The following is a 16,156-nucleotide window of genomic DNA, read 5'->3' as shown; positions in this document are numbered from 1 at the left end:
CTCCAATCCTGTTTCCCTCCAATTAATCATACTAGAGGCAGAGAAATCTTTCAGAAACACACATCCGATTATCATCCCACCTCCCTAAACCCTTCACCAGTGTCTTCTTGCCCTTGGATTGAAGTTCAGACTCTCAGAAAGCTGGCCCAGCCCTGCATGTTTGGGACCCCGCTTTCCTCTACAGCATCCTTACATACCTGGTCTGCCTCTCCGTTTCACTCTCACCATCCCAGGCTTCTTTCAGTTCCCTCCCAGGGCCACCTGACATATCCTGAGCTGCTTCCTGTGGCTTAAACACTGCCTCCCTGGGTGGGAAACTCCTAAACTCTATACAGCCTAAATCGTACTCACTCTTTAGGTCTCACCATAAATACCCTTTCCTGTAAAATGTCTTTCCAGGCTCTCGATTAAGCAAGGTCCTATTTCTGCGTGCTGTCATAGTACTTTGTACCTGCCCTAGCAAAACAATTGTAATTATTTATCTGCATTCCTCATTGGCCTATAAGCTCTGGAAACAGTAACCATGTTAGTGTTGTGTGAATGAGGGGACGAGAGAACAAAATGTTGTTCAGGTGTGTATTATTGCTGTCATTCATTTCTTCCTTTGTTTATTCATACCAGTGTTTCCTGAGCACATGCTTTGTGCTGGCTGCTATGCTACATGTGAGAGTGTAGTGTTGAATAAGACGGATAAGGACCTTGCTCCATGACAGCTTACAGTCAAGCAGAGGAGACAAACAGTAAACAAGGAAGTAACTAAGTGAATGATAAGATACTAGTAAGAACCATGAAGAAAATAAATTAGGAACATGTAGAATAACTGAGTAAGTGGAAATAGGATGACCAAGGAAGGCTGATCTGAGGAGGTGAGCTTAAACTAAGACTTGAATAATGAGAGGAAGCCAGCTGTACAAAGATCAGAGGGAAAATGACTCCAGACAGGTGAAACAGTCTCTGTGACCTTGAAACAACCATGATGGAGAAACGAAAAGAAGGCCAGGATGGTTGGAGTGATGTCAGGTGGGAAAAGAGTGATGGGAGGTCATGGAAGCCTTTGTGTTCATGGATAGGAGTTTGGACTGTAAGTAAAGGTAGGCTTCTTTCTGGTTCAAGATACACTGTACATATGCTCCAGCTAAACCAAGGTGTACCAGGAAAACAGCCACTTGAGTTTCAGAGGTATGTTTTTGAACTGGGACAAACATCCTTGATCCAGTAGAAAATCATGTGACGTTTCTTTAATCAAGGGCAAGAATAAGTGCTGATTACATGATAAAGTATATATTTTTTAAAAGCTGCTGAGGAACATTTTATATATGTCACAGACCATAAACTTGTATGCAGTTACAATATGAATGTATAGTAATTGCTGCCTGATGCCACTGTCCAGATGATAGATATTTTATAACTACTATTTTTGTGTGTGTGTGGGTACAGAATTTTATTACTTAGAAAAGAGCATCATTGGGAAAGTTTAATCTTGAGAGACAGTATAAGATTCCCAACATATAATGCTGTCCAGATAATGTTGATGAGCTGTATTTTTAATCATCTGTCACTTGATAGAACTTTTGTAAAAATGGAATCAATAATGGAGAAATCACAGGGAAGCTCAGACAAGACATTGCTTGTGAAAGCACTTGAAAAATGTTCTTAAGAGACATCAAATATTATTACTGTTGTTGAAACCAACTCTTTCTAACCAAGTACTGGTACTGGTGTAAGATTTGTGACTCTAGAGACTGGATATCTTGACCGAGGTAGAAAATATCCAATGCCAAAGTACCTTCTTTCTAACCAACATGCCTATAAATTTTGTTGAGAAACTTACATGTGTATACACTATTACTGTTCATTCAGTCATCTACTCAGTACTCAAGCATACACTGAGCACCTACTTTTCAGTTTTGTTTGTTTGTTTGTTTTTTGGCTGCGTTGGGTCTTTGTTTCTGCGCATGGGCCTTCTCTAGTTGCGGTGAGCGGGGGCTACTGTTCGTTGTGGTGCGCAGGTTTCTCATCGCGGTGGCTCCTCTTGTTGCAGAGTAGGACTGTAGGCGCACGGGCTTGAGTAGTTGCAGCACGCGGGCCCTAGAGCATGCAGGCTTCAGTAGTTGCAGTGCATGGGCTCAGTAGTTGTGGCGCACGGGCTTAGTTGCTCCGCGACATGTGGGATCTTCCCGGATCAGGGCTCGAACCCGTGTCCCCTGCATTGGCAGGTGGTTTCTTAACCACTTCACCACCAGGGAAGTCCCTGAGCACCTACTTTTCAACAGCTAGTGGCTCTGGGGACAAAGCACTCAGCTAGACAGATGCAGACCTTGCCCTCATGGAACCGAAAATCATCATGAACACTGAACATGGCATACATGAAATAATAATCGCCTCTGCTTTTCTTCTCATGTAACTACATTTTATAGATGTAGGATATTGAAAGTAGAATATACAACAACAGCTATAAGGCTGTTGTATATGCTGAATGTCTAAAGTACGTATTTTTTATTCCTTTGAACCACTTGTTCATTGTGTTTGATTTTAAGTCTCTCTGGAATACTTTTTGCATAACTACCATTTGTCCAACTTGAAAGTGGTGGGTGGATTGATCTTGTGGAGGCTGGTACAGGAAATCTATATGATGTGATCAGTAAGAACTCAGGCTCTGAAGTCAGAGTGTCTGGATTTGAATTCCCCCTGCCCTGTTTAGCAAGTGTGGTTAATATGCCTACGAGTCAATTTTCTCATCTGCAAAATGAGGATAATAGATTATTGTGAAGATTACATGAGATGATACAGACAATAATCCTAGTTAGTGCCTGGCACGTTGTAGACTCTGATTTAATGTGAATTGTTCATCCTGCGGTTATGCCATCCTGCCTGCCTTCTCCATGCTTACTGTAATTATAGAATCTTCTCCAGTGCAGCTGCACAGCAGTCTCTGGGCAGTCTGCATTGTTTGGTGTTTTCTGGAATGTGGTAATAGTACTATAGGGAATATGTTTGTGACAGTAGGTACAAAGGTTTGAGATCCTTTGATGATATGATATATTCACTTGCAACCAGTTCTTTCAGGATCTAACAGTTTGTCATTGACTGTCCTTTGCAGAGCTAAACAGGAAAGGGGACAGTATAGTTTTACAATATGATACCCTGGAATAAGGCAGAATTTTGTTGTTGTTGTTAATAAGCTTTGAGTAAGACAGGAATGTTTTATGTAAATAAGCATGCTAACAAAATGACCACCTGAGAGTATCCTTCAGAACTTTCTGACCACAATTAACAGTAAGATATATTTTATATCAGATCAAGTTTACATACATACGTATACACTCAAGTATGAAACTGAAATAAACTTTCACAAAACAGTACATATTCTTACTACTGTAGTGCAGCATTTTTATTTCTTTCTATTCCATGTCATTCCATTCCATTTCATTCCTTTCCATTCTAGAAAAAGAGACCAGTAGTTTGAAAACTATTGATCTCAGAAATTGGTGGGCAAGACAATTCTTGTTTAGACAAGAATAGGGGTATAAATAAGAATTAAGTGGGTTAGTCATCAGCTGTACTGTTTAAATCTTTTCTCAGTTATCATCCTATATCCCATGCAAAAACACACAAACAAAACCCAAAACTAACCAAACAAAACAGCACTTAGTATTTAGTTCTTATTATATTTTGACAGATATTAACTCAGTTTGATCTTTTAAAATTTTGCAGTCTTTCTATTCCAGCAAAGTTGCAGACCAGATCGTGGTTACATGGAGAGTGAGTTCAGTGCAGCCAAGAAACTTTGCTTCTACCTCTGGCTTTGTCATTATCTGCAGGTTGACCTGTCTTCTCTGAGTCTCAGCTCAGAAGGCGGAGGTGGGGAGGGGCAGTAATAATATTTATTCTATTTAAATTAATTAATTTAATTAAATCTCTCCCTCCTGCTCCTACCCCCAGGGTGGTTTGACAGCCAGCTGGGACAATGTATTTGAAATAGTTTTGTGAACTAAAGGGACCTTTACAAATATAAAGACTATTGAGCTGTAAGATTCTGTATTTGTAACTATTACCTCTAAAAAATATGCCTTCTAGATTTCTCAGTTGAATACACTGATTGCACTTCTGCTGGGAGAACTTCTACCTGGAGACAGGCAGAAGATCATGACAATTTGTACCATAGATGTCCATGCCAGAGATGTGGTGGCAAAACTTATTTCTCAGAAGGCAAGTTATTTGTAGAAGTTTCATGTGTTTTTTGCTGATTCCTAAAAGTGGTGTTTATTATCAAGAGTACTTCTAAGAAAGTCGGGTTTTTTTTTTTTTTTTTTAAGGTTGTATATTTTAATTAGTCCTAAGAAGCTGAGTGCATTTACTCTGGGTACTTTTTATTTGGGTTAGTGAATATATTATCCTAATGAGAGTTATCCCAAGTGATATCCCAAAGAGTTTGGCCAAGTCAGGAGCCTCTAATTCACATCATCCAAAAATTAAGTCAGAATGGAGGAACCACAGGAAGTCACGTGTTCATTTCCCTGTCTTCCGGCTTCTCTACACATAATTGTCCATTGACCTGTGATAACCACCACTGTGGCTTATCCAGCCAGTAGCAGTAAGACTGTGTACCACCTAAACCATCTCTGTGTGCCTTTGATTATTTTCCTTTTAAAGAAAGAGAAATGTTGGCCACCCCTTGTCTTTTCCATTCACAGCTAAATTACTTTCTTTAAAGAAGTTATTTTCTAATCCTTTCAGTGTGTTATTAACCTTCTTATCTCTTTAAAAAGTCCACGTGTCTCTTAGATACCGGCAGTGTTTAATGCGGAAGGAGAATCTCTCACCCTTTTTGCAAAATACACTGCTACTTAAAATGTCTGAAATACGCTTGTCTAGTGAACAAAATTGACATACCATGCCCTTAACCTGCTTCTTCCAAATCCCTTTTGTTTTTTGAGGGTGACATTTCCTTTCACAATTTGAATGCATGCTTGTATTGTGAGATGTTTGCTGTTGTTTTTCTAGTTCCTTCTCAATTTATTAAAATCAAAGTGAATTTTAATTCTCTTCACAAAGTCCTAGCAAATGCTTCCTTATTTAAGCGTAAAGTTAAAAAAAAAAACTTCTTGATCCAGGTTCAGGACCATCAGTGAAGAATGTTGCTTAATTGCTAATCTAAAACTGATCCTTGCAAAACACGATTACCGTGTATTCTCATTTTGATGATGAGCCATTGATAACTACTCTTTGAATATGACCTTGCATATTTTATTATGTTTTATCAGTGGTGACTTGCTTGCAGCAGGATAAATTTTGATTTAAAATATGTTCTTTATTTTGTACTTAAAAGAGATAGACTGTCTAATTCCTGCTCATTTAGTATGCATAAATATGCAATGTCGAGACTTATGTAGATATCAGACAAATGAGTAGATAATAATTTTGGTAACTTCCAGTGATTCCTAAGAAATCCTTGGGTCAATTGGATTTTGAAAGAGACTGGAATTATTTTTTCAAACTGGGAAAATAATGGATAGAATTGAGTAAAATAAGAAGGAATAGCAACGAAAAAAACACTGTTGTTTGGTTTAATGAAAAATGACGTGGAAATCTCTACTGAAAGCAGAACAGTTTGAGAATGGACTTGGTTGAAAGTATAGTTTATTTATATCTCTGACATGCAGAAATAATGGATTATGTGCTATTTTAATACAGAGTGTATTTTACCATCTGATTTCAGTGGTAATGAATATAAAGTCACAAAAGTGATCAAATCACCTGGGGTGATTCATAAAAGGGAAAAAAGCATTGCTTCAACAAATGGATGTTGTTTTACAGTAATAGCCTTCTTAAAATGAACACGTTTATTACACACATATTTCTGATTATGTATTCAACCATCTACATGCAGTTACAATTTGCAATAGCATACAAGAGACTTACCTTTTGTGAGATTTTTTAAAGAGTAAAATGCGACTCAACCAAGTTGATTAGATTAATAGATTACATTTGTGACCTTAAAACTATCAGTGTCCCGTATGTGATGATCATGTGATGTTTTTAGGTCGTCACTCCCCACGCTTTTGTTTGGCGCTCTCAACTTCGTCACCGGTGGGAGGACACCCAGAAACATTGCCTCGTTAATATTTGTGATGCCCAGTTGCAGTACTTCTATGAATATTTAGGAAACAGCCCTCGACTAGTGATCACTCCTCTAACTGACAGGTAACAATGTTAAGTTGGAGTCAGATGGGAAAAACCAAGCCAAAAGTTCCCCAGCATGGGTAAAGATGTCTGAGATTGAAAATAAAGGACTGTGAGAAAATGATGAACAAATTGCAAAACTGTACGAAAGCAGAATGTAAATGCACTAATTGAGTACATAGCAAATGTTGGTGTTAGAGACACGTTAAAGAGAACCAAATTAGAAAAGCAGAATTACAGTCGCTATGTGGTATACGCATCATGAAATCATGAGCAGTTAATATGGCTCAAGGCAGCGTCTTTGACCTTGGAGTCCATTCTCTCTGGTTATTTATGGCTAACACCCTGATATTAGAAGTGTAAAAACTACCTCCCTTTATTAGAAGTGTAAAAACGGGAATTGCCTATATTGAATTCATTTTTGAAGGATTACATACAGTGAAAGGAAGAAAAGGAGAACAGAATGATTCATCATATACAGTACGTCTGAAGCACTGTGCTGAGAACTGTCCCAGGGTCAAGCAGGTAGGGTTCCTGCTCTCTCAGAGCATACTTTCTAGGGGAGTGTGGTGTGTCAGTGTCTGGGAATGAAGAGGAACAGTAAACAAATTAACAAAGTTGTGTTAGGTGGTAATATATGCTGTGACAAAAATAAAACAGGGTGATAGGTTAGAAAGTGTCTTGAAGGGAGAGCCTGCTATAGATTGTATGAGAGGACATTTGAGCCAAGACCCAAATGATAACAAGGAACCAGCTATGGAAACATCCTGGGCCAGAAAGTTACAGGCAAAGACAAGTAAAAAGTTTCTAAGATGGAAAGGAGGTTGGCAGACACAGAGCCCAGTGTGGCTCAAGCCTGTCAAGGGAGCAAGGGATTCTTAAATGTTCATTGCCACTTGACTCCAAGTTAATAGATGCACACGGTCAGAATGTTGTAGAGGTAAGGATATGTCACACTGACGTGAGATTCTTTGTTCGTATTCCAACCTCTGCTGAATTATTTGGTGGGAGAAAGCATATTTAGTCCTTGCTATTCATGAAAGAGAATTCACACCTCAAGATCATGTGCATGTTCCCAGTTATCCAGTTACCACGATGCCGTATACTTTATCTGGGAACGGAAGGGCAGACGGTTGCAAGTCTGTCTGTCGAGCTGGGTAGTGGTGGCCCTTGGAGGCTGATGGATTTCCCTCACTAGCTTTGTGATCTTTCTTGCACACACTAATCTGCTCGTGATGTTATCCTTGATAAATCGTATGGCTTCTGCAATTGTTTCTCTAATTCAGTTCCCTTTAACTTGTCTCTAACTAAAAGTCAGTGTTCACTATCTTAATTAATTTATGTACTGCTTTCAGGGTGAGAGATTAAACTTTGTAGCTTGACAAAATCGCTTGAAGAGTCAAAACTGCAAATGCCAGAGCCTGCTGTATACGTGCCCTTGCACATAGAGCAGGGGGTGGGGGGAGGCACAGCATACAGGAGAAATGGGGAAGAGGCATTTTTAAAAATTACCAGTGTGTTAGGCCAATAGCTTATTAACTTTTTAATTTAAAGATCACTATGTGGTTTATTTGGAAGTTAAAAGGAAGATGAATGTTCCTTTTATAGAGTGAATAGGGCTGTATAAGATGTTCGCACTATGTACGTTTCTTTCCCATTTCATTCTTCGGGTTGTTTACTAATTGCTTACATTAACACAATGCTGCCTTTCAAACACTTTCATTACGTCTTGTTTGATGCCGACCTTCCCCCTGTGTGGTAGACTGGACAGAGAGCATTTCCTTCTCCCCTATGTGGGCAGGTTCAGAGAACCAAGTCAACCAAGCTTGTAACTGAGAGACTTGGGCTGGAACACAGGTGGACTGGTTTGGGGGTGCTAAGCCGCTGTTCCAGAGAGACCCAGAATATAAGGCCTTCGATAACGTAGCAGCTGGGGTCTCAGTTGTGTGACATTCCCGAGGAGGATGGTCCAGGCTTCTGGGTGGCCGACATGCTACACGTGGTTTGCACATTTGTTTCAGCCAATGGGAAAGGGGAAAATGTCTCAAAGGAGGCATCCCAGGGTTAGCACACTCATTTCAGTACATAGCATGTTGGCTGGAGCTTGGTCACTTGACTGCTCCTGGCTGGAAGGCAGGGAAGAAACGTAGTCTGCAGCATATAAGTGGTCATATGTCAGGCAAAATTTGGAACCACAAGAAAAGATTAATAGGGCATAGTCTGTACCATAAAAAGTGCTATAATTCCTAGTCCAGGGGTCTTTCATTTCCATATTCATTGTAAGATGCTCTGAAACGTGATGGCTGTAAAATGTAGAAACACTCTCCATTTCCATAAGTAATTGCTTCTATCTGCATAGTACTTTGAATTTTTTAAGGCATTTACCTTTGGCCTTCTTAGCAGTCCATTGCCATCACCACTTGGGCACCGTGTTGGGTTGGCTTTCTTAATAAAGTCCTACGATAAACCTCATTTCATGGAGGAGAAAACTGAGGCATGTTGATGTCAGAAATGTAATTTAAGATTATCTGATGAGTGGCAGAGTAGACACTAGTCCTGGGTCTTCCGTGTGTGTGTCTTCCCGCTAGATCCACTGTCTGTACTAAGACAAAAATAATTCTTGAGTCTGCAGAAACCTCACGTTAGGTCCTCACCATTTATTAGTTTCCTTCTTTTACAAGTATTAAATTCTGTCTTTGCATAATTTTCCTCAGTCTAAGGACCTCTGAATCTTTCCTGCAAAAATAAGTATTATCATAATCTAAACACACGTAGCGACATGTTCAAAATGAATTCCTGAATACATTTTAACGTAATAAATTGTTACGTCTTTGTTATATTTGCTTTTTACAGTGAAATAGGTATATATTATTTGCATACTCTGTATTTATGTTTACATATCTCATCTCTTAATGTATTTATTAAATAGCCATTTAATGAAGTTAGTGTTTCATTCATTCATCATCCAAGATATCTATTTTTCTTTTATAAACAGTAGTTGGAGATGTCTGCCATATTAATAATATGTTTACCTAGAAATATCAGAAATTCAGGAGCATTGCAAACTAAGTGTCATTTGTATTCAAACATACAGCTCTTAGGAAATGAGACAAATAAAGCAGTTCATTCTTCTCTATTACTTTTAAACAGCCAACCTAAAATTAAATTTGATATTATCCTGACTCTTACCATGAACAAATCAGAGATGTGTCAATATTTTGTGTTACAACCAGATTCTTAGACCGTGACTTCTTAAACTTTAAAAAATATTGGATTGTCCCTCACATCTCCTAGGAATCTCATAGAAGATCGTAATATTTGTGTTTTCTTTTGCTTAAAGGTGTTACATTACTTTAACTCAGTCACTTCATCTCACCATGAGTGGGGCTCCCGCTGGCCCGGCTGGTACAGGGAAAACAGAAACCACCAAAGATCTTGGCCGTGCCCTGGGCATGGTGGTTTATGTATTCAACTGTTCAGAGCAAATGGACTACAAAGTAAGTTAGTTATAAAATGATACATCCTAACAATATTATTCCTGACCTGGAATGAGTCAAACTAATAGCTAAAAACCCTTTTCTGTTACATTCTTAATGCCTCACTCCATCATTAAGTCCATAGGAAATATCTATAAGGGATTGGTGCAGACAGGAGCTTGGGGCTGCTTTGATGAGTTCAATCGAATTTCTGTGGAAGTTCTCTCCGTGGTGGCAGTACAAGTGAAGATGATACACGATGCCATCAGAAACAGGAAGAAGAGGTGAGCGGCTTGTAGCTTCTTCCTGTTCTTAGAAGTAGAAAGAGAACCTGAGAGCAATGCAGGAGACCTCATCTTCACGGTCTCCAGCTGCCTCTCCCTGTCCCAGGAGATGGTTAAAATAAGAGAGACTGGTTAATTGTGAAGAATTATTTTGAATAACCTCCTGTGTTTTAGCCGTGTTTTTTAAGTGTTCATTACAACAAAGGTGTATCACATACTTTAATCAGTGGAAGAATGAGCACCCTCTACAACACGAAATCCAGTTATCAATTCTCAGTCCTGATCTTACTTGACCTTCTGGCAGCATTTGACACAGTCACTCCCTCCCTTCTGCATGACACGCTTTCTTCACATCAGTTCCAGGACTCCACATCCTCCCAGTTTTCTCCCACCCTCAGGGCTGATCCTTTGCTGATTTCTTCTCATCTATAAAATGGGGAGAAGTACAGTACCCACCTTATGGATTACAGTGAGAATTAAATGCAGAACGCTTGGGCAAGGGCCTGACACATAGCACCATGTCAGTGTTAGCTATTATTTTTTATTATTATTTCCTGACCTATTAATGTTGGATGTCACAGGCCTCAATCTTCAGGTGTCTTCTTTTCTCTGTCTCTACTTGTTCCCTTGGTCATTTCATTTAGTCACATGACTTTCAATACCATATTGATGGTGCTGGCTACCAGCTGCCCAGACCTCCTTTCTGTGATATCTAGACTTACATATACAATGTCAGCAGTTGTCTTGGGGCATCTGAAGACTCCATTTGATGTCTCATTGGCCTCTCATATTTAATATAGCCAAAGTCGAAATCCTGGTCTTTCCACTAACACTTGCTTTGTTAGTTGTCCTGTCCCAGTAGAATACACCCCCACATTCTTCCAGCTATTCGGGCCAAAACCTTTCCAGATGGAGCTAGAACCTAATCACTTCCCATGTTGGTGCCACACTCTGAAAGACAAAACATGGTGCTTAGGGTTTGATGGCTTCATTTGAGAAATCAGTATTATAATACCCAGTTGTGGTTTTCTTTGTAACATTTTTGTATACAGTGAAATCTCATGTATCTGGCCTACCCATTGACTCCCATTTCTTAGGCTATTTTGCTCAGCTAGCTGTCTTATCCATAAGAACATGTCAGTCTCCCATCAGGGGAAGATCATCCAGCCCTTTGAAACTGTGAACCTATTATAGAAGTTTGCAGTTATTGTAGATACATCTGGGTATTTCTACCTTGTAGAAAAATTCTCAGTCCTTCCACCACATGGCTCTGGGAAACCAGTTTCCTGTGACCAGATGTCTGCTGCCTTAACTGCCCCTGATCTAATGTCATGTTACAGAAGTTAGATTCTTCGCCTTTGATCCCCAGACATATTTGATTTAGCTTTTAGTCAAAATCTTCTTATTTGATGTAACCCAGGTGCCTTTGAGGCCATCCTTTCTTACGGAGATTGAGATAACTGACCAGTGCAAGGGTTTCTGAAAATTTCCAACCATGCTTCTCAACAGTCTCCATGTCTGCACGTATGTGACTTGTACCTGATCATGGTCATGCTAGCCCATGTGCAAACTGCTAGGCTCCTTCATGAGTTCATGAGTTTTATTACATTCTCTTTCCACTCGAGGATTTAAGAGATGGGACGGTGCCTCACCCACAAAGCCTTCCAGCATCTTGCTGGCTCTGCCCCCTTGAGGTCCATGCCTCTGGCTTATGGCTGTCCCTGCTCTGTGTAATGGAAGAGTGCTCAGCTACCTGCTGCCCTAGCCACCTGCCAGGCCTGTTTGCCTTCCCCAGCCTGATACTCTGAGAATGAAGATTTCTCCATTCTTACCTTGACTAAACACAATCCACCTTCTCTTCATTGTCCAGCATCTAAGAAACTCTTAGTCCTAAAAACTGTGGCTGTCTCTTTTCCCTCCCTAGTCCGTGTTGGAGGCCCAGCTCCCTAACCGCTTTAGCCCCCGCTTTCTCAACAGGAGAAAGCCTTCTATTTGTCTCATTTCCCTCCATTGGGAAGTTTCCTTCTACATGTCTTTCAGTTTGGCTCCTATGGCCCTTTACCGTTCCATTGCCCTGGCCATCAACGGGCTAATGGCCCTTTCAAAGCTTTCTGAAAATCCTTCACTGCTTCTTCAATACCTTCAAGTCATGACAATAGCCATAGTCATAGCTAACATCTGTTGAGTATTTACCAGGCCCTAGGCACTGTACTCTTAGCCATTTATATACATAATCTCTTTTAATCCTCATGTAATCTAATAAGGTAGGTAATATTATTATCCTCCATGCTTTTTCTTTTTTATTAGATGAGGGAATGGAATATGCATAAAGTGATACAGCTGGTCTCTGAATGCTCCCAGTCTGGCCCCAGAGCTAGCTGTCACAAGCACCACACTCATCTACCTCTCAGTGGTGGTCAGTAGATATTTGTTGACTAAATGGGAGGGAAGGAGAGATGGAGGGTGAGCAAATAGACAAAATTACACAGAACAAGGAGTCCCTTTCTCCTCTTAGCATGGACATTCTGCATCTGTACCGTATCACATTGAAGAAACTGCAGCCCACGTTGAAGGCAAAAATGGCATCACCTTTCATTAACTGTTAAAGTAGTCAAGTCCTCATTTTTATATTCTAGCATACTGCAGCCATGCTAAAACACAAAGGAATACTTGCCATACTTGTAATTCCTTTGGGGGAAGGGAGTGTATTTTTAATAAACATTCTTCAAAATATGTATGCTTATGAATTTTAAAGAAAATTACACAGCATAAACAGCTTCCTAATAATAATTTGCATTTTGCAGTGGTTTGCATTTGTCAATGTGCATTCATATTCAGTGAACACATTTAATTCCATCAACATTCTTCTTCTGGTAGATTTGTATTTCTTGGGGAAGCTATCACACTGAAGCCATCAGTTGGAATATTTATTACTATGAACCCAGGATATGCTGGTCGAACCGAATTACCGGAAAATCTCAAAGCTCTTTTCAGGCAAGTGTTATGCTTTGTGGGTTAGCATCTGGAGCACTCATGTCACCTAACGTTGCTGGTTTGCACTGTTAAATGATTTGTTTTTACTTGGGAATTTCTGTGGAAAACCCCTTATTATATCTTTGGGATCCCTTTATAGAGAGAACTTTCACCATGATAAATTAATTCTTTTGAAATTATGAAACCAGGACTGAAAATCATTACTTAAAAATTACATAGTACACTTGAACATTTAATACTAGCTCTTTTGTAATGATATTTTTATTATAAATATAATCTTCATAAACTACAGAATATTTGGAAAATATGGAAACGAATAAAGAAAAAGTTACCACTTTACCACCCAGAAATAATGATTGTTGTATTTTTATCTAGTCTCTTATAATTCCTGTTTTATAAGGTTAAGATATTAAGTTAGATTTTCATTTAGTTCTCATTTAATATGTTGACATAAGTAGTTTGTCATATTATTGAAAATTCTTTGGAAATACCATTTTTTGTAGCTCCAAAATGGTCTCTCCCAGGGCTCATCCATAATTTTCTTAACCATTCCCTGTTGTCTGACATGGAGGGCTTGTGTTTTTCTTTTCAGTTTTATGATCATAAAATAGGCGGCCGTAAACATCCCTTCACATGAAGTGTTATCCTTATTTCAGGTTATTACCCAGAATAGATTCCTACATGTAGAATTACTTGGTGAATGATTAAAATCTTTATCGATGATCTGCTTTCCAAATGTACTCTGACAGTTTATATGCTTATTAGCAGTCTGTCAGAGAACTTGTGCTGTTGTATACAAACCTGTTCTGATTTAAATCAACTTTGTTCAGGTGTAATTTCATGTAATAAAATGCACCCACTTAAGTATCCAGTTGATGAAAACACTACCACAATCAAGATATGGAATGTTTCTGACACCCCCAGACATTCTCTTGTGCCTCTTTGAAGTTAAGCCTTCACATCACTGATGTCCTTTCTGTGACTCGAGGTTAAATTTGCCTTTTCTAGAGTTCCTGTAAACGAAACCCTACTGTATGTATCTGTTTGTGTTGTCTGCTTCCCTTGAACATTGTGGTTTGGGGATTCATCTGAGTTGACCAGCATATCACTAGTTCGTTCCTTTTTGTTGCTGATGAGCATTCTATTGGAGAGACGTACTACAATTTGTTAATCCATTCACTAGTTGATGGACATTGTTTCCAGTTTGGAGCTGTTATGACTAAAGCTGCTATGAACATTCATGTACAGTCTTTGTGTGAATATATGTTTTCTTTGGGGTAGATATCTATGAATGGAATTGCTAAGTCACATGGCAGGTGTATGTTTGACTTTATTAGAAGCTGCCAATCCTGTTTCCAAGATGGCTGTACCATTTTACACCCTTACCACCAATGTATGAAAATTTCTGCTGCTCTACATTCTTGTCAAAACTTGGTATTGTCAGTCTTTTTAGTTTTAGCGAATCTGATAGATAGGTAGTGGTATGTCATTGTGGGTTTAGCTTGCATTTCCACGACGGCTAATAATGTTGAACATCTTTACATTTAACTTACTGGCCATTCCCATACCCTCTTTTGTGAAGTGCTGTATGCTGCATACAGTTTCTTCTTTTGTTTTTTTTTTTTTCGATACGTGGGCCTCTCACTGCTGTGGCCTCTCCCGTTGCGGAGCACAGGCTCTGGATGCGCAGGCTCAGCGGCCATGGCTCACGGGCCCAGCCGCTCTGCAGCATGTGGGATCTTCCCGGACCGGGGCACAAACCCGTGTCCCCTGAATCGGCAGGCAGACTCTCAACCACTGCGCCACCAGGGAAGCCCTCTGCATACAGTTTCTTTGTTAAATACACATATTGCAAATATTTTTCTCTCAATTTGTGGCTTGCCTTTTCGTTTTCTTAATGGTGCCCATCAAAGATAAAAGTTTTAAATTCAATAAAATATTATTTATCAATTTGTTTCATGGTTTTTCAAAATATCCTATTTAAGAACGCTTGACTCGCCCCAGGTTGCAAAATTTTTCAACTATGTTTCTTTTAGAAGTTTTTTTTTTTAATAGTTTTTATATGGACCCCCCCTTCTTTTTGTTAATGTGCTAAACTGTACTCATTGATTATTCAAATGCTAAACAATTCTTCAATGTTGTATTCCTGGGATAAACTCCACTTGGTCAGGAGATATTATTTTATATGTATTGTTGGATTCAATATGGTACTATTTTGTTGAGGATTTTAAAATTGATGTCATGAGGGACATTGCTCTGTAGTGTCCTTTCTTGTCATATCTTCGTCTGGTTTTGGCATCAGGGTAATGCTAACCCCATGAATGACTTGACATATGTTCCCTTCTCTATTTTCTTCAGAGTTTGTGTAGGATTGGTATTATTTACCCCCTAAATATTTGATAGAATTAATCAGTGAAGCCATTCACCCATTTGGGCTTAGATTTTTCTTTGTGGGAATCTTTTTAGTGATCAATTAAATTAATAGATACAGAGATTTTCCAGATTTTTTTCTTCAATTAGTTGTGATGATTTGCATCATTTAAGGAATTTCTCCATGTTATCTAAATTGTTGAATTCATTGGCATTAATTTGTTCATAATATTCTCTTATTATCTCTGGTGATGTCCTGAAATCCATGTCTGGTAAGGGTAATTTGTGTCTTCTCTCCCTTTGTTTACTTGATGAGCTAGAGGCTTATCAGTTTTACTTTTTAAGAGTTCTTTCGTGTTTATAATATGTGTCTTTGTTCACGGTCTACCTTCAAAATAATATGCTACTTCACATATAATGTAAGAACCGCTGTAGTTTTTAGTGTGATGTCTTTCAATTCTTTTAAGCTTAAAATTTGCTTGCCTGTCCATCTAGATGTTTAAGCATATTTCATTTGTATTTTCTTTTAATTTTTATATTATGACTTTTCAAATGTACTTCATCTGTTAAGGGCTTATTTTGGTAAGTAGCATGAAATGAGTATTTAAACAGAATTCTTTTCCATTATAGTCAATTATTCTAGCAACTTTTAATGAACATCTTCCTTTCCTCATAAAATAGCTTTCTCTCTAGCACAACAATTTTATAATGTCCATTTTCCTTGAAAAAACATTCTAGAGAATAACTATCCTAGAAATAAATGTAATGATTATAAAATATTTTCATTTGAAAATTGTACATCTCTGCAGTATTTTTACATTTGTATACGGTTCATCTTGCATCAATACA

General features: G+C 38.7%; 1 protein-coding gene across 1 annotated transcript in view; it reads left to right on the top strand.

Moving 5' to 3' along the window:
• The window catches only part of DNAH11 (dynein axonemal heavy chain 11), a gene marked incomplete at its 5' end in the record, with an annotated part of 313,916 nt that overhangs the window by 117,754 nt on the left and 180,006 nt on the right, over positions 1-16,156 (top strand). Inside the window, 5 exons of the mRNA XM_079711490.1 lie at positions 4,078-4,209; positions 6,044-6,204; positions 9,524-9,680; positions 9,798-9,943; positions 12,821-12,937. Of these exons, the coding sequence (XP_079567616.1) occupies positions 4,078-4,209; positions 6,044-6,204; positions 9,524-9,680; positions 9,798-9,943; positions 12,821-12,937 (713 nt within the window). The remainder of the gene's footprint in view (positions 1-4,077; positions 4,210-6,043; positions 6,205-9,523; positions 9,681-9,797; positions 9,944-12,820; positions 12,938-16,156) is intronic.

The sequence above is a fragment of the Hyperoodon ampullatus genome (assembly GCF_949752795.1).
Source record: "Hyperoodon ampullatus genome assembly, chromosome: 9".
Lineage (NCBI taxonomy): Eukaryota > Metazoa > Chordata > Mammalia > Artiodactyla > Ziphiidae > Hyperoodon > Hyperoodon ampullatus.
Note: the sequence above shows the minus strand (reverse complement) of the source record. Positions and strands in the feature narration are given on the sequence as shown.